The sequence below is a fragment of the Hippopotamus amphibius genome, chromosome 14 (genome assembly GCF_030028045.1).
Source record: "Hippopotamus amphibius kiboko isolate mHipAmp2 chromosome 14, mHipAmp2.hap2, whole genome shotgun sequence".
NCBI classification, from domain to species: domain Eukaryota; kingdom Metazoa; phylum Chordata; class Mammalia; order Artiodactyla; family Hippopotamidae; genus Hippopotamus; species Hippopotamus amphibius.
In genome coordinates, this window is record NC_080199.1 from 11,462,430 (window position 1) to 11,481,650 (window position 19,221).

Genomic DNA, 19,221 nt, shown 5'->3' on the forward strand with positions numbered 1-19,221 from the left:
TGTAAGTGCAAAGTATTTCTAGCAGCATTATTATATATGAATAATATTTTTAAAAAATAGTTCATAAATACATGGGTTTTTTTAAAGCACCTATCAAAATATTCACAGTGGCAATCTCTGAATGATCTGTTCATGGGAGGTCTTAATTTTTTATGAAAATATTTTAAGAATTAGAAAAAATAATTTTGGTTTAACTAGTTACTAATTCAGTAAAAAATTTCACTAAATCCTTATGCAGGGAGATAAGGCAAATCGCTAGCAATCTGCTGGCCCCCCTGTGAGTGGAGCCAGGAAGTGGCTCATACATAAACCAAGCAGTGATCAAATGGAATGTTAAAAAAAGTCACTTCTTTGCAATGGGTCCTTCCACTTATGGAAATAAGGATATAGAACGACAGACAATGCATTAATCTGAAAATAAAAAACATCTATGGTAAAGACAACATAAAACACCAAAGTTTAATATTTCCTTCTGGGTTATTCACCTCTTTGGTGTGACCGAAGCACACAGCCAATCTCTCTGTGGCAAAGAATAGCAATCAGGCTACGGTGACTGCATATTATCCTAAAATAATTATTACAGTATATGTGGATCACTTTATGCCAAGCACTGTGCTAAAAAAAGCACTTTCTGTGTAATACCATCTCAGTGAATGCTTATAGTAAACCTGAGGCAATAATTAGTTATCTGAATGTTCTAGGTGAAAAACAGGCTAAGAAAGGTTAAATAACTTGCTCAAGGTCACATAAAGTTAGTAGAGGGGCTAAGACAAACAAGTTCTGCCTGACTCCAAAGAAAAAGTTCTTCTAACAAGGAAATCTGATATCTTTACATCATGGTCCATGGTCCAGAGGGATTTTCACTATAACTATTTTTAGCACTTCACTTGTATCTTTTTGGTTCCTCAAAACATTAAACACAGAATTACCATATGACCCAATAATTCAACTCCTAGGTATATACCCAACAGGACTGAAAACAGATATTCAAACAAAAACCTGAAAATTCATCATAGCATTATCCTGAGGGCCAAAAAGTGGAAACAACCCAAATGTGTATCAATAGATGAATAAAAAAAATGTGGTATACCCATCATACAACAAATCCAGTCATTAAAGGACACATGCTACTGACACACGCTACAATATGGAAGAACCTTGAAAACATCATGCTAAGTGAAAGAAGCCAGACACAAAAAGCCACCTATTATGACTCTATTTACATGAAATGTCCAGAATTTTAAAATCCGGGGCGGGGGGGGGGGTGGGGGGGTTGGAGGGGGGGGTTGGGGTGGATGAATAGGGAGATTGGTATTGCCATATAGCCATATATACATTTCTAATAAGAAAAGAAATATCAAATTGAACACTTTAAATATATGCAGTTTACTGTATATCAATTATATCTCAATAAAAGTTCTTTAAAAAATAATAAAAATAATAAAAATAAATAAATAAATAATCCAGAGACAGAAAGTAGATTAGTGGTTGCCAGGGGCTGGGAGGGGGAGGGAATGGCAAGGGGCTACGCTTCTATCTGGGGTGATAAAAATGGTCTAGAATTGGAAGTGGTTGGTGATGATTGCTCAACAATGTAAATGTGCCCTCAGTCAGTAATTGAACACTTCTAAGTGGTTATAATGGTGAATTTTATGTTGTGTGAATTTTACCTGAATAAAAATATGCATCTTTTAGGCACTGAAGTCACTAACCACAGGTCTTGCAAAGCTTAGCCATGTGGGCTGTTACAGAAACATCGCAGCTGAGGAGAGATGGGGGGGGGGGTGGGGATGGGGGGGGAGGAACAGGCAGCAACCCGGCAACCCTGCCCATCCCCACAAGTCACGGTGTCAAAGAACATTCGTCAAAAACCCCCGTGTGGTTCACACCCCTGGGAGGAGGGGCCGCCATATCCTACCAGACTGGTTTTCCTATTTCTGACTTTAACTATTTGGTAAACTTCTCAGGGGTCCCACAGGAATGGGGTCATTTGGTGTTTTATGAAGTCACTTCCTTAAACGTTTTCATCAAAAAGGGCTAAACCAACGTGTGGAAATGCACGAAAATGCAGGAACCCGTGCACTGAGAGGGACACCTACCACATCCACCTTGCTTTTTACTCTTCGGGCCTATGAGCTTCCTGGAAGAAAACCTGATGAAACTTGTCCTCAGTGACCTAGTGAAGGAGAACGAGTGCCTTCTGGTGACCGTCTCCACAAAGATGTCCATAAAACTGCCCGGGAATCCAAAGGTCCCAGGTTTATTTTTGTAACACTCAATTACCTATGATGCTCAGAAGTAAAATGCTGTAAGCCATCCACGAACCTGCTGCTGTTGCTAACGCACTAGGGAGAATGTGACGGCCCCAGGCGCCTGCCGCATGGACCGCTCCTCATCCAACAGCTGGGCGGAGGGCCTGGCTCGGGAGGGCAGCCGGCGAAGGCTTGCTACTGGACCAATGCTTGTAAAACTTATCAGGAAAACGAACAGGAGAAAAAGGCTAGGAAGCATTCAGAAAAGAATCCCGAAAAAAGGCAAAAAAGAGGAAGCCTTGCCCTCTAGATACAAGAACGTATTCTATATCTAAAATACTTCACAGTATGAATGGGGAGGAAAAAAAGAATGAGCAATAATATTGAAAAAGGCAGTTCTAAAACAGAGGCTCGAGATGCCAGAGAAAAGTGTGTCACATCTGCATGTCATTAACAATGGCAACAGGCTCCTACGCTTTAATTTTGGTCCTGCTGCCATGCTGGGCACTACTCAGGTTCACCCTCCTTAGGGAGATTTTACACAAACATGAAGCCTTCCGTTAAGTGTTAAAAAAAAAAAAGGCAGTAGTTAAAAGTGCTAATTAGACAAGGAATACAATGATAATGAAATAATTTCAAAAGCCAAAAGAAGTAAGAAAATTATACACGTCACACACAAATAATGATAAATTATTCAACGGTAGGAACAGCTCTGAAAAAGTGAATTGGAAAGCTTGTGGAGAGTTCTAGACCCATGCGATAAACTGTAAGAGAAAAGAAGAAAAAAATTTTTAAGAGAAAATGTATGGTTATTGGTGCAAAAAAAAAAAAAAAAAAAAATCTGTTGTAAATTCGAGTGCCTAAGGCAGCCAGGCAGGTAGCAGGGAAACAGGGGAGGTGGGCGGCAAACACGCACCTCAGCGGGTTTTTGTCACGTAACAATTCAGCCCTGGTGTTGCCAGATCGTCATCTTAGGAGCTAAGAGGAATCTGGATTTCTGTCTAAAAGACTCCAATTTTACAATGTTGGAAGGTGACTCTCCTCCCACTCCCCTATCCTTGCCACCAACACATAAATCAAATAAAACACATCCGTGTGGCCTACCAGTGTTCAAAGTCTGGCCTAGAGAATCATCACTCCTATCGGAGAAATGCTAATTTAAGAGAAGGCTCAGTCGTGAAGGCCAAGGCTGGTGAAGGTGCTGCCCCAAAGGTAACAGCTTCAGGACAAACTTGGGATCGTTCTGTATGTTCAAAGACCCTATGAATCTTTTAATCAGCCAAAGTAAACTGGCAAGTAAGGATACCATACCTATAAAGACATATACTGGAACACTTGAGAAGATAAGCAGGAGAGGGAGTTATCTGCTCAGCAGATGTTCAATGTAAACTAAATTGGTCTACTGGGGAGAAAGATGCAAACAAAACATATACCTGCAATGTAGAGAAACCCAAGTCTGATTTTAAAGTTTAATGATCCAAAGAACCTCTTCCACTCCTGTCTGGTGGAAAAGCCTATTAAAATAGAGAACCAAGCTTAAAGGCTTTAAAATTTGGACTTGTACATGGCCTTCTAGCACCTAATCCACTTGTGAGTAGAGATGCTACTAAACGTCTTTAACCACTGGTGCTGAGACTGGGGAATAAAAAACCCCACTTAAACTCTATAAACACTAAAATTAATTCTAAATGGATTCAAGAATCAAATAAAAGCAATGAAACCAAAAAGACAGCTAGACAAAATTCCAGTTCAAGATGACAGACTCCTACACCTGTCCACTTCTTCCCCCGCCAAAGTCATATTGAAATAAAAGGACCCTCAGAACACCAGAGAAACATCTCCTTCCAAATGGGTCCAGGGAACTAATCAATAAATACCAAGACCTGGGGAGGAGCACAAGCTAGCAGAATCACCCATCAGAATAATTCAGAGTATTTCTCAAACTTCAGTCACTCCCATCATGGTGCCACAATTTTTGCTATATCCCAGTGTTACCTATCCTATTATTTAATATTTTTCTTTAAATCACCTTAATATTTTTCTTTAAATATTCTAAATAAATCACCTTTTAGTTAAATACGTGTATTTTAAAGGAAACTTTATATCACTACAATAAATGCAAAATGAGTGTCACTTTGTCATCAGTAGGTGGTAACTATAAAAATAAACACAAACAAAAAAAAAGATGAGAATAAGGTTCAAGGATAATGTAAAATATGGTGATTATAGTTGATAACGTATAGCAAAATTGGATATTTCTAAGAGTAGAACTTGTGTTCGCAGCATAAATGAATAAATTAATAAAAAAAATAAAAAATAAACACATCTTCTTAAATTATAACCAATATCGCTGCTGCAGAAAGATCTGGGCCTGCCTCCTATTCTCTGCGTTACTGTGGGAAACCAGCTGCTATTAGAGAGGTATTTCAGACTAGCACCTAATCGAGACTTTCTCTGTGACATTCAAGAGCAAAAAGAACTGAAAAGGGAATTATTAACTTACCTTTGTTTCAATGGCCCTTAGTGCTGAGCCCACATCCTGTTTAAACCATCCCAGGTATAAATAGCACACGTGCCTGCCGTGACAGCTGGGCCGGGCCCTTCCACAAAACCCCGCCTCCAGACACACTTTTTCATTTTCTCACACACAGCCATTCATCTGATCACCCCATCTGAAGCAAAGCCTTTGCCCCACAATAAAATCCGGGAAAGTGGCGATCTACTTAGGGAGGACGCTGTGAGGGTCTGAAGGCTGAGAAAGACTAGAAAAGAGCTTGGGCAACTTCAGACTCCCACAGCAGATGCCAGCCTGGGAAACAGGGAACAGTGGGAGGCGGGTGGTAAGAGGAAGGGCAGCTGTACTCACAGTGAGATTTACACAAAGAGCCAAGCCCCTCTAACCTGGTTCGCAGTAGGGGATTTTCACCATCTTTTGCCCGCCTCCTGCGCCCCACCTCTGCACCCTATATGGAAAGCAGCCTATTTACAAGCTCTGCAAACTCAAACAGGGTCTACAGGTAGCCCTGCCGGCTGAGGTATGAGCCTCCTGGGGACAAAGACCTACCCACAAATAAAGAGGAAACCCACACCAGCTACTTACAAATCCAGTCTTTCCCTATGTACAAGAATGGCCAAGTGAGCATCCGGAAAGCTCACCCACTGTGTCCTCCGCACCAAGACTTTTACTGCAGGAGGGATGCCAGGGGAGAAAACAGAAGACTCTGAGAAGAAGATGATGCAATGGTTAAGAAACAGCAGTAGTTGAGTGTGAACATAAGTAGTGAAGAAATATAAAAAGAAATTAAGAGACTCCTTGAAGCACCACAGGTTTTCTGACCTAGGGCTCTATCTTCTTCTATGACTCCAATCGCACACCTTGGTTCAACAATGAATACATAATCCTAATAATGTAAATATAGCTACTGTTATGATTTTCTATATAAAATTAACCTATAGACAAAGCATAGAAGACTTAACTATCATTACAGAACAGACTGTAAGCACACACAGCATATTAACAAATTAAGAATTGAGAGACAAAAAAGTACCTGTTCTTGGGCTAATTTTTCTCCTTTTCATAGTGTAGTCTACTGACTGTGCCAAAAATTGATAAATCAAAAAAAAAAGGGGTTTTGTCAATTGTTTAAAATTATAAAGGTAACCACTACAAGAGGTAACTAAACCAAAAGTAAAAGATGGAAAGGTTGGAGGTATGCAAATTCCTCATCTTTCATTATGGGGAATCTATAAGCAGAACCAGTAGTTGACCAATCAATAAAGGCATAAATACATCATTTAAAGCTGTAATAGAAGAAACAAAGAAAGAGGAACTTAAAAGTGGCTATTGCTAGAGAAGAGAATTCATACTATATTCTTACATAAATTTTTACCATATGCTTATATTACTCTTACACACACACACACACACACACACAGTGGACTCATAAGGAAAATACAATCTTTATCAGGACCTGATAAAGAAAAGAATGAAATTTGGCTAAAAATTTACAAGCAAATCCCTTTATTTTAATGACATATTTAAATGAAAAACTTTAATGAAAAAATTTAATGAATAAAATTAAAAAGCAACTGACAAGTAGTTAAAATATTCATAACATATACCATGACAAAAGCTAGTACCCTTAAAGAATTTTTACAACTCAATTTGTAAAAAAACAAACAAAACACTAGTACTCCAATAGAAAAAAAAAGCACAAACGACATAAACAGTCGTCAGTTAAAAATACATTAAAATGACTGGGGCAGGGAGGGTGGGGGGGACTCGAGGGGGGAGCATCAAGGAAGGGAGGGAATATGGGGATATGTGTATAAAAACAGTTGATTGAACCTGGTGTACCCCCAAAAAAATTAAAAAAAAAATACATTAAAATGGCCAATAAACATGAAAGATAAAAATAAGTTCACTTTCCCAGGCATTCAAAGAAATGCAGATTAAGACAACAATGAAATGTCATTTTTCAATCTCTCAATTGGCAAAAATCATTTTAAATTATCATACTCAAGTGTTATAAGAGTTTGGTGAGAAAGATATCCTCCTAAACTGCTGAATAGTATAAAGTGATACATCCTTTCTGGAAAGATTTGGCAAAACAGATCAAAAGCTTAAAAATGTTCCTATTCTTTGACACTATAATTTCACATCTGTGATCATTTCTTTAGGATGAAGTCAAAGATGTGATCGATAACTTAATTATAAAGATATTCACCACCACACTGTTTAAATAGGAAAATACTGGAGAAAAACATTTGAATATAACACGTTATAATCCTTCAAAGTCATGATCCTGTATCTAAGAAAATGTTAGGGGAGCACAACAAAATGTTTATTTGAATGCCATGTCTATACAAAACCACACTCGTGTGTGTGTGTGTGTGTGTGTGTGTCTGAGTGTCTGAGAGAATGCATAGGTAAGAGCTTGCATAGAAAAAAATCTAAAAGAGTGAGCACTGGACTTCCTAGGTGGCGCAGTGGTTAAGAATCTGCCTGCCAATGCAGGGGACATGGGTTCGAGCCCGGCCCTGGGAGGATTCCACATGCTGCGGAGCAACTAGGCCCGTGCGCCACAACTATTGAGCCTGTGCTCTGGAGCCTGTGAGCCACAACTACTGAGCCCATGTGCCACAACTACTGAAGCCCACGTGCCTGGGGTCCGTGCTCCACAACAAGAGAAGCCACAACAGTGAGGAGCCTGTGCACCACAGTGAAGAGTAGCCCCCGCTCGCAGCAACTAGAGAAAGCCCATGTGCAGCAATGAAGACCCAATGCAGCCAATAAATAAATAAATAAATTTATAAAAAAATAAAAAAGAATGAGCACTAAACTAACAGTGATGGTTATGTAGGTGGGAGAGGAACATGTGACTATTCCTTTCCACATTTGTGTGATTTTTGAATTTTCTGGCAGCAAGCATGTTTCAGTTTTGTAATTAAGACAAAATAAAAACAATGTTAAAAGTCATCTCTGAACATTATTAATGACATGGGGCAAATTCATTTAAAGTTAAATGAAAAAATCAGAATATGAAATTGTGTGTAGGTCCAATTTTGCTTTTAAATATATTTACATACATACACATGAAAAAATTTACAAACACCAATATGTTAACAGGATGAAGTTTGGGCAGCACAGTGAAATGGAATTTTATGCTTCTTCCTTTTATTTCCCAAAATTTCTACAATGGAAACCATTTCCACTAAGTCTTAGAAACAAAGAGTTAATAAAGTTAAATTTCCTCGTTGCAAGCCCAAAAGCCTTGAAAATGCTAATTTCCATCATCAATCTTTAAAAACCAATACGGCCAACAACATTAGGGACATCCTGGCTTCAGAACCCTTTCCAAATATTAATACTGTGCTCTTTCCACTGTATCGTGCTATATTCAAGGGACTAAGGTGGCATAAGCATCGGAAAATGTCTGAGAACAGTGGCAATATAACTTACAAAAATCTTAAGAAAAATGTCTGTGAAAGAGAATCATTATTTAAATGAGGATTAAATAATAATTTTCATTTATAATTATAATTTAAATGAGGGTTAAAACTTAAGCAGGACTTCCTAGGTGGCGCAGTGGTTAAGAATCCGCCTGCCAACGCAGGGGACACGGCTTCGAGCCCTGCTCTGGGAAGATTCCACATGCCACGGAGCAACTTAGCCCGTGCACCACAACTATTGAGCCTGTGCTCTAGAGCCCGTGAGCCACAACTATTGAGCCCATGTGCCGCAACTATTGAAGCCCACGCACCTAGGGCCCATGCTCCACAACAAGAGAAGCCACTACAGTGAGGAGCCTGCGCACCACAATGAAGAGCGGCCCCCGCTCACAGCAACTAGAGAAAGCCCATGTGTAGCAACGAAGACCCAACGCAGCCAATAAATAAATTAAATAAATAAATGTATTTTTTTTTAAATTAAAAAAAAAACTTAAGCAATGTACTGCATGATGACCATAGGTAATAATAATGTACTGTATAGTTGAAACTGCCTAAGAGAGTAGATTCTGAATCCACACACTGACACATACACACAAAGTTAACTGTGAGGTGACAGATATGTTAACTACCCTGACTGCAGTAATCATTTCGCAATGTATGCAAATGAGAAAACATCACATACAACACAAATACATAGAATTTTTGTCAATTATATCTCAATAAAGCTGGAAAAAATAAACTGAACAATAAAATTTGGGTTTTAAAAATAATTTTTTAGTTAAAAAAAAATTTTTAAGCAGCCCTGTACAGTTACCAGTGTGTCCCAGAAAGCACATTTCATACATGCAAGAGCAAATTATCTATGAGATATTCTTTATCAGGTTGTACTTATTAAAATTCCATAGGGATGCATTTTTAAAGTAGCTTGATTTAAGGCAGGTTCCACTTTCATGACTAAAACTGATACTGCCACAAGCTGAGAATGGAAAGTTGGAGAAGTTAGATAACGACTTGACTAATAAGGGAAGAGAAGGGAAAAAGAAAAACATGCAAATGAAAACAATCATAGTGCCTTAGCTCCTCCAAAAAGATCCTAATTAGGACATAAAACATTTCTACTAAGAGCAAAACTGGATCTTGGTTCTGCTTTAGGAAGACAGAGAGAGACTTGTGGACTAAAAAAAGGAACATGGTGGACACATGCAGAACCAGCTGCAGCAGCCACAAGAGGAGGAATGAACAGCAACTTGCCAGGACCGGGAATGAGTTTTCAGCGACTGGGAAGTAAGCGCCACTGCTGAGCAGAGCTGCCACCATTCACCATGAGCCTAAGGATACCCCAGGGGTCGAGAGAGAAACGTACACACACACTTCCTGGAGTCTGAGCAGCAGTGGTGTGAAACAGTCCAGAACACACAAGGAGCCACAGTGGATTCCAATCCTAGTCCTGCTCCTCACCAGCTATGTGATCCTGGGAAAGCTACTGAAATACCTGCGCCTCACCTTCCTCATCTGCAAATTGGGGAGAATAATCCTACCACCTCATAGGGTTGTTCTGAGACTTAAAGAGTTAACATATGTAAGCTGCTTAGACAGAGCCTAGTAGTGTTACGTAAGTAAAACGAATAATACTCACACTTACTAGCTGTTGATTGAAAAATTATGGAGAGATTTGTAGAACTCTCATTCACATTGTGATTCTTTTTCCCAGATGTTTTTCCTAATGCTTAGAAGTTATATCGCCATTGCTCCTAGCCATTTTCCTTCAAGAAACTAAATTCACATCAATTTCGTCTCTGTAATGTGGCAGGGCATTACGGAGAGAACACAGGCTTTGGAAGCAGGCAAACCCGAGTTCAAATCCTAGCTCTTCCACGTACTAGCTATGTGATTTTGGATAAATTATGTTCTGAGACTCAACATACTCATTTGCGCAGGGGCGGGGGGAGATAACAATGCTTAGAGTTACTGTGAAAATTAAATGTAATAACTTAAAGCAATCTTTTCTCCCTTAAATTTCTGGTAAAGTTACAGGTACCACCGTTTGGGGCTAGAATCTGTCAGTATCAAAAGTTATAAAACTCTTTATTTAATCTTCTTTTACTTCTAAGAATAGCTGAAAATTAAGATACTCTCAGTGTCACTGCAATAGAAAAAAAGAAGCACCAACCTAACTGCAAGAATAGCATACTAAGGAAATGTTTATGACAAAAAAGAAAAAAGCAGAACACACACACGTCCTTATGACTACATTTTAAGTGTTGCCTGAAATAAAAACAAGTTACAAAAGACTATTCAAGTATTCGGGCGTGATAAACTTATTTTAATTATTTATTTGGATATTCATTTTTGCAATGGAAAAAGTATGAAGATAAACACCAAGATGTCAATAAATGATATTTTTATCTCTTCCTACTTACTTTTCCATACTTCAAAATGTTCTTTGGTGAACGTGTATTCATTTTATAATAATAAAATCAGTTCATTTAAAATAAGAACATAAATGTATTTGAGGGAAAAAATGAAGAAAATAAACTGAAATTCTAACTGTGGTTTTTCTCTATCTTGCAAACTTTCTATAATGTGGTTAATCTTACTTTCAGACCGAAAAGAACACTGTTCTTAAAAGCATCCTCCCCCAAGCTTGCCTTTTCCTAGTTAATACCTGTCTTTCCTCTTCAACCAAAATTCTTGATTAAAGAGTTCTGTATTCCTTGAGAGTTTCAAAGGTATATTCCCTCAAAACTTAAGAAATGTGGGAAAGAGCTTACCCCCAAGAGTCAAGCATTAAGGCAACTGTTGCAGGGGTTTGGACAACCCAGCCCTGCTGAGTTAATCCTTTACTGCAACAAAGAATGAAATTAGAGCAGAAATACCTAAATTCTAAAGTCAGCTCTAAAGAGGCCAGCCAAATGATTCTTGGCCCCAAACCAGAAGCCCGACTAAAACAAGATGGTGAAATTGCAGCTTCCACTGAGGTACCGAAATACAAGGGGTGCTGCATACAAAGGCAGACTCCACACCAAAGTGCAGACATTACAAAGAAAGAGAACCAAAAGCAGTCCCATGACTCCGAGACTCCTCTCAGTCCAATCGTGAATGTAAAAGGAGTGCGTGGACGGGGAGGGTTCTCCGCTGTGAAGAGAGGATGTTATGAGGAAGGCGAGTGGGGTGAACCACGGACGTGCTGTGCGTACAACCAGGCCCTAGCATCGAGCCAAGCCAGGGACCCAAAGGGCCTATTCAGTGAGCTGAATACGTCACCCCTGATGGGGGGGTGGGTACCGCGGGTTTCTAGAGAGCAGGAGGAGGAGAGGCCATGTTGATCAATGAGATGAAAATGCACGACCAGGGAAAAGAATCAGCAATTCCAGCAGAGCAAAGGGGGGCCACAGGTCACAGCGGGGTCATCTCTGAATCACTCCAACGGTGCCCTCAAGCAGGCCAAACAGGCCCCTGAACGAGGAAACTAAAGGTGGACCTGAGTTCCTAGGAGCTAAGAGTCACCAGATAATGCCCACCAGCATAACCATGCATCCCTCCCAGGTCAAGGGAGCAGCCGGCACAGCTGCCTCCCAAGAGACCCTGAAAAGGATGCAGGACTCGCTGTCTGACTCCAGCTTTACCCACATAGCCAGGCTCAGAGAGCCATGTAAGAACAATCTAGTTCCCCACCACTCCTTCTTCCTCCCACTCCACCCCATCTAGAACCCAGTAAGGTCAGAAACAGAAAATTTGAGGGTCAGAGGGTACACAAAAGGACCAAGCCAATTATGCCACTTTCTCTGACAGCAAATGGTTGTCAACTACAAATCTTAATTGGAAGAAAGAGGGAGAAAAAGCCCTACCTTTGAATGAGGTTGAGTGTTGATTAATGCACTGAACTGGATACTTTTAATCTTTAAATTGAGCCTATGTTTTGTGACTTCTGTTCCCTAAGATCACTGCCGCTTGAATGCACCTTTTGTCTTTCACTTACTACTGAATCCCAGACTCCTAGAAGAGGGGCTGGCTCACAGGTGCGCTCATTAAACAGCTGCTGAATCAATAACTTGAAACGTGAAAAAAAAGTCATAAGGCCTGATGCCTTTTCAGAAAGGGAAAAAGCTTTCCAAGCTGAGTGCATTTTAAAGAGATGGTGAGAGACAAAAATAAAGATTTATTTCGATCATCTCCCACAAATTATATATTCAACACGTTGAGTACGTACCTAGAGGAAGAATTTACCAATGAGAACATGGTTTGGCCCTTCCTCTGAGCACAACCACAGCTGCCGTGGGAAACTGTGGAGGTGTCCATTTCAGTATGACGCTGGGGACAGAGCGCTCGGGTTCCGAGGCAGGATCCTAAAGCTGAAACGAAGGTGGGGGTTGCAGACCCTACATGACGCACAAGTCCTTAGGGCTCGCCCATCTCTAGAGTGAGATGAATGTCCTTACCACAGGCTGGCACCACTGGACCTCGCATTCATCAGCCTTCCCTGACTGCATCTGACTCCAGGCTCCGTAACTAATATTTGAGATCAAAAAGAGTTTCACTCAAGGGAAAGTTCCAGCTTAGTTGAGAACTGTATTTCTCACAATGATAAATTTGCACTGGTTCCCAGATCACATCTGTGTGAGTGTTTAGTTGGCATGATACCCTAGGTGCTGAAAACCACCTGAGTCTTCAAAGGGCTGACTCCAGCTGTGTCTCCCTGAGATTCACCCAGCTGTCCATCCCGACAGTCAACTCTATTTCTGCTCCCTACCTCTGATTCACTCCTTACCTCAACAAAAATATTGATAGGTTTTGGCCTTAACGATCCACTGAAACTGCTCTTCTTAAAGTAACAATAACTTAATGCCAAGTTCTGTAGACCCTGACGATGTGAAAAAAACTAAGCAGGTGTGGTCAGGAGATAGGAAGAAAAAAGTCAAAGAACAAGCAGTTTCAGAACCGTACAAACTACTCGGTATAAAATAAGACACAAGGATGTAATATACAGCATAGGGAATACAGCCAATATTTTATAATAACTTTAAATGGAGTGTAATCTATAAAAATATTGAATCACTATGTTATACACCTGAAACTAATATAATATTGTAAATCAACTACACTTCAATTAAAAAAAATTTTTTAGAAAAGAAGTGTTCATCAAGGCCAGCACGAGAGAACATTCCACTAAGATAAGGCCTGAGAGGCACCATCTGATCTGTCGACAAGCAAGTCCCTGGTTGCTCGTCCTCAGTGCTGGTGGGGGGGGGGGGGGGGGGGTAGTGGAAGCAGTGAGCACCAGGCCACAGCAGGTGACCATCAAAAACCAGCTGATTAACTGCAGAGGGCTAAAGAGTGAAGGGAAGTGAGAAAGGAAAAAAGTGAAGACATCAGTCAAGAAACTTGGTTGGGAAAAAGAAACAAAGAATCAGTCAATAGACAGAGGGGTTATGTTTCTATATTTTTAAGAACAGACTCCAAAGAAGGATCCAATTAAAAATACTTCACCTTGACTGAGTACTTATTACAGCAAAACTCTGGGAGCTTTACACACAAAGCACCCAATAAAATAAATAACATTATCTCCTCTCCACAGATAAGGAATCTGAAGTACTCTGGGGATCTCTGAGGAGCCCACAGGAAAAAGCAGCAGCTTTGACACGTGCCAGGCAAAGAAAGGAGGCAGGAGTGTCAGTAGGAAAGGCAGCAAAGAACGAGTTAAGAAAAGGCGGAGGGTGGCCTGCAGTTAGAAGGGGGCCTTGTCCTTCTAGACTGAAAACAGGAACCAAGTTCACATGGTTCCTCACTCATCCATCAAAAATCAGCTCAATCATCGCCTACATCAGGGAGTCTCCTCTGACCACTGCTGAAGTGTGGATACAAACAAGTTAGTGGAGGACGAGCCCAGGTGATGGCCCTTATGTTTAGGTTGGGTTAAGGGTGGGAACAGTCTTGACAGTGACAGGGGAAGAGCACAGGGAGACAACGGAATCCAAGAAATGTAACACGCAATCGTGCCGAGGACTCAGTTCCGACTGGACACCATACATTCACACGAGGCTGGGGTTTTGCCGGGTGAGAGAGCAGGACAGGAGTCCCAGGTCGCCAAGGGTCTTGATGGGAATGCAACTCGGGTAATTAACCATGGTCTCCAGACTGGATGTGGAAGATGCCAGAAATGGGCTGCAAACTGGAGACAAGGAGATCAAGGGCCTGGTGATCAGAGTCACCGTGAGAAAGTGTGGAGGAGCTGTAGGAGTCTGTTCACAGTGAAAGAGGGCAAATTAGAGTTGGGTGAAGACAGTTTTCTCCTGAAGAAACCCCACCTCTGCCTACTCTGCTGTCTCCTCTTTCTCCACCATGTCCAGCCCAGCTCCCTCTCCCTGGATGGCCCCTGGGCATCTCCAGCTGGACTTTACAGGTCCTCGGACATTAAACATCTTCCCCCCAAATGAGCTCCTCCCTCTCTACACTCCATACCTCAGTGAGCAGTAACACCACCGTCTACCCAGAGTCACCTGCAACTCCTTCTCTCCCCCAATCCAATGAGCTTTACTGACACAGCCTACCCGCCCACACATCTTTAGAATCCCTCTTTTCTATCCTGTCCATTCTCACTGCTACCACCTTCACTGGGGCCATCAAAATCTCCCACTGGACTGTGTTCTCTGGGCCCCTCCTGCTGGCCAACCTGTTGCCTTGACCTAAATCTGTCCATTAGAATCTCTACGCCACCCCCCCACCCCCCGATGTTTAAAAAATCCAAATTTCCGATGCCCACATTAGCTCCTCTGAATCTGACTCTCTGGGGATGGGACCCAGGAATCTGGACATTCAGAAAGCCCCACGGCTGCTCTTGTGCAGCCAGGACACTGTCAGGCAGCATGTGAAAAACACTGCGCCTATCCCCAACAGTAATCTCCTGCCTTGCCTCCCACAGCAACGTGAAGCCTTCCCAACCAGTGTCCTAGACCTTCACCTTCTTCTGCTTCCTGGACTCTGCCCTATCATCCAGTCCTGGCTGTGTTCCTGAAGAGCACCAGCCGTGGCCATGCCTCCTGTTCTCCCTCTTCACGTTCTGTCCCCAGCTCTAGACTAACCGGCCCTCTGAATGACGTCACTGCACACCTCTGTGCAGGAACTGCTCCCTTCAGCCGTAATCAACAGCCCCCTAATTCATCACCCCCTTCCCTTTCACCAGGCTCTGCCCAGGCTCTGTCCCTCCTAGAGGCCCTCTCCCCACTGGCATGCCTGACAAACTCTTACTCATCCCTCAAAAATCAGCTGAAATACCGCCCACACTGGAAGTCTTAGTGCCTCTCCCCTCCCCTGCCATAAATCTGCAGCACCCAGTACAGAAGTGGTTTCATTTCTTTTTAAAAATTTTTCCACACTAGACACTGAACTCCTTGAGGGTGGGACCTATACCTGGAATACATTAGACATGCCATTAATGTTGGTTGAGGCCATTGTTACAGAGTGAATAAACTGTGAAGTGAATAAGTCAGGGGAACACTTACTAATACATGTAAGAAATGCTACATCTATTACTCAACACATAGTTGAGTGGCAGCATGCGTCTCTAAGCAAGGATCTAAAATAAAGCATGAACAAAATTCCTATGCACTTTTATCCAGTCATGATTACCTGACAGGGTGGACAGCCATCCAGTTTCAAAGACATGGTCGAAAATACCCTTCCCTTGATTTAGTGCCCTGGTAGCACCAGCTTTCTTCAATACCTTGAAAACGCCCTGCTGTGCCTGTTTGAGAGTCTTTGTTGCTCTCTTTCTGCAAGATGCACCAGTCAACAAAAACTGACACATGGGCTCCTTCACACCATTTGGGTCAGCTTCCCAAACATCCTCCCTGACACACCTGCCAAAGCGGCGTGCCTAGCATCCTTCTAGCATCCTGCTAAAGTTCTCCACAACCGCAGTCTACGCCACTACCCTTGGATTTTCCTCATGACACTTTGACTATGTGAAAACACATAAGTTACTTATTGGATGTTGGTCTCCTTCATCCTGTGTACCACGTTATCCTCCGTACACAAACAGTCTGTGGCTTATGTGGGTCAACAAACACTTGTTGAATAAATAAATGAATGTGAGAGAGAGAGGAAAGCAAGTGTAACACGAAAACATTATCATTTACTAGTCACAGATGTGGGAAGTAAGCAAATGGCCGGGACTTTTCCCTTAAAAAGAGAACTGCATCCCTGGGGGCAGTACTAGGCAGATTATTCATCCTCAGGACACTTACCAAAGGGCCACACGACTTATCTAAAGGAAATCACTTCCCTCTCAGTGGGAAGCCTTGCAAAGAAATATTTCAAAGCAAAAAAAATTTCCCAACCAGACTTGCCAAAAGACCAGTCCTGGAAAAACAGTGCCTAAACACCACTGTAAGCTCTGCAAACACTGGGACCAAGACTTGCAATCCCAGCCCCTAGCAGTTTCTATCCCACGAGAGATGTTCAAAATGTTTCTTAAATGAGCATATGCGACATGGACTTCTGAAGAATGGCCATTCCATCAACTCTTATGCTGTGGATACATTTATTTTAGAAAAAGGACAAGCCAGCTGAGGAGGAACCTTTGGCCTGGGCAGCAGTTTGGCTCCCAGAAGTCAATACTCATCAACCATGTGCCAAACATAATCACGCATTACCTTCCCCAAAGTCACCTTATATCATATTTGGATACACTTTGTCAACTTAATGGCTAATACAGCACAGTGACCAATTACAGATTCTGCTTGCTGTTTTAATTTTTTAATGTGTTTTGGTCAGCAAGGAAGGCTAGCTCAAAATGAAAGAAAACAGATAAAAGTGAAGAATTCTACCATTAATTTCATATTCACCATTGTAAGGCTCACAGTATGATCCCAGGAAAATCACACCACCTTCCTGACTGTCAGCTTCAACGGTCATGATGTTCTTTCTCCAAAGGGTAGTTTCGGGAAGATGAATTACCCAGTAGTTTTAACGTACGCTGAGGCCACCGCTTGAAAGATGCCATAAATCAAATTAATTATGAAACACGGGAAATCACAAATACTAAACCCACTTCAAAACCTGAGAAGTGAGGAAGATTTATAATTATGCCTGTCGCCCTGATACTAACTTACTCCCAGACTAAGATATGTATTCCCAGAAAGATTCCTAACATTCACGACAGACCGTTAATATCTGGAAATTTCAGCTGCCTCTGTACTCGGTAAGATTAACTTCAATGAGCAGAGATGTGAAGCATTAACAGTAATAAGCAACTGCAAAAATTACAGCTGTTCGAACACTTCACTGTTGCCTTATCAGTGCCTAATCTCAGTGCTGTTTAGTTAACATACAGTTCACCTCACCAAAAGTCAATTGAGCCATGTCAGTGAGTAAAAGAAAGTTCTTTAAAAGGCTTTATATATTTCTCTGCCCTCTACCTGCTGACACTCCAGTAAAATATAGCAACATCCAGCAGCAATGTCCCTGCTTGCGTGCCAAACTACTTCCAAACTTCCTTCCACTTTCAAGTACTGTAATCAGTTTCTGTTCGTCTAAAAACTCCTAAGGGAGACTGAGGGGGGAAAAATTAAGTAAAACTAAGGGTCAGCTTCTGAAGCAGAGGCTGTAATTTGCATCGGGGCGGGGAGCCAGTTCGGTCCCTCTGTAGCCTGAATGAATGGTACAAGGTGACTGGGAAGGGAGCAGGCTTCCAGCGTCGCCTCCACCGCCTCTTCTTTGCACCTGGCACACGCGCCGCTGAGGGCGAGGGGCGGGGCCAGAACAGCAGGGCAACCCGACCCGACCCTAGCTGCCCAGCCCACCTGTAGCAGCCCCGGGAGCACCTGAGTGTCACACCTGGGGCTCACAGGTAGGGGGCTGGGGGCGGGACCCTCCAGGCTGAGATGGGGACGGTGACCGCTGCCCCACCAGGAGCAGGAACTGCCGAGGTTCTGGCACGGGGATGGAAGATCGGCCCCAAACCTCCTGCAACCCCGAGAGTCCCCGCTGCCCCCAGCCTCCTCAAGGAGGTACCCAGGGTGGCGTGTAGAGGACAGCCAGGATGGCGGCGGCAGGTACTCACAAAGCCCACTGGAGCCGGTGCTGGTGAACATGGTCCCGCCGGACCCAGAGCCCCCGCGGGGGACGGGGGAGGGGAAGCGGAGGTGGAGAGAACCCGGCGACCGCGCAGGCGCACTCCGGGCGGGGCGACGAATCCGGCAACTCGACTCCACTACAGGGGCCGCCTGCGAATAGCGCATGCGCGGCTCGCCCGTTTCCCCCCGCCCCCCTCTTCCTGCAAGGGAAGGGAAGTGCGTCCGAAGCGAAAGGGGTCCGCCTCCACGGGTTTTTCCGACGGCCTCCAGAGCGTTGGAAAAGGGGTGGGATGGCTTGAGAGGAGCGGGTGTGACTCCCGGGAGCCGCACAAGAGTGCTTTAGTGCCGCCCCTCGCCCCGTGGAGCCACCAAAACAGCGGATTCCTCTGGAATACCGGCGCGGGGACGTTCCTCGCGACCTCTAACCTCTCCCCGGACGGGACGCCCGGCGCGTTCCACGCATGCTCAGTCCTTCTCGGCCGTCCCGGGAGCTGGCTCCCCGGCTGACTGTTGACGGAACTGTCTCGAGTTCCGATGCCCAGCCCAGTGCGAGAGCAGGTCCTCGGATGGGAGGGCAGCCGGAGCTGGAAGGCCCTCCCTGTCGCGGGGAGCGGGACGGTCCAGCTATCCCCGCTTTTTCCTAAGTCGGTCCCGTGCGAAATCCCCACAGAAAGCGTCGAGTGCCGTGGTCCCTGGCCCCTAACCCCTCCCCGCCTCGGTGGCCCGTGTCCAGGTGTCCCAGGCGGGTGAGTCTGTGGCGGAGCGACCCTGCTCCCCACACTTCTGCCCTGGAGTCCTTCTGGATCCATGCCATTAAATTTTTTTTTTCCCTTACAAAATTTTTACCCCTTGCTAAAGCAAAGTCGCAGCTTTTTTTAAAGTGATTTTGAGCTTGAAAACTTTAATATTATGCAGCCATTAAAGGATACATACAGGGAAATTGA

The 19,221-nt window shown here is 43.2% G+C and overlaps 1 protein-coding gene across 5 annotated transcripts in view; it reads right to left on the reverse strand.

Annotated features, from left to right (window-relative positions):
* UBAC2 (UBA domain containing 2) overlaps nt 1–18,650 on the reverse strand; it is a 162,198-nt gene extending 143,548 nt beyond the window's left edge. For 2 of the 5 annotated variants that reach the window (XM_057707286.1, XM_057707285.1), the window contains exon 1: nt 18,265–18,457. In XM_057707286.1, the coding sequence (XP_057563269.1) occupies nt 18,265–18,442 (178 nt within the window). In that variant the 5' untranslated portion in view covers nt 18,443–18,457. Of the gene's footprint in view, nt 1–17,047; nt 17,191–18,264 lie in introns of all 5 variants that reach the window. The other 3 variants (XM_057707288.1, XM_057707287.1, XM_057707289.1) reach the window with 3 other exon arrangements.
* Nucleotides 18,651–19,221: the final 571 nt, after the last annotated feature.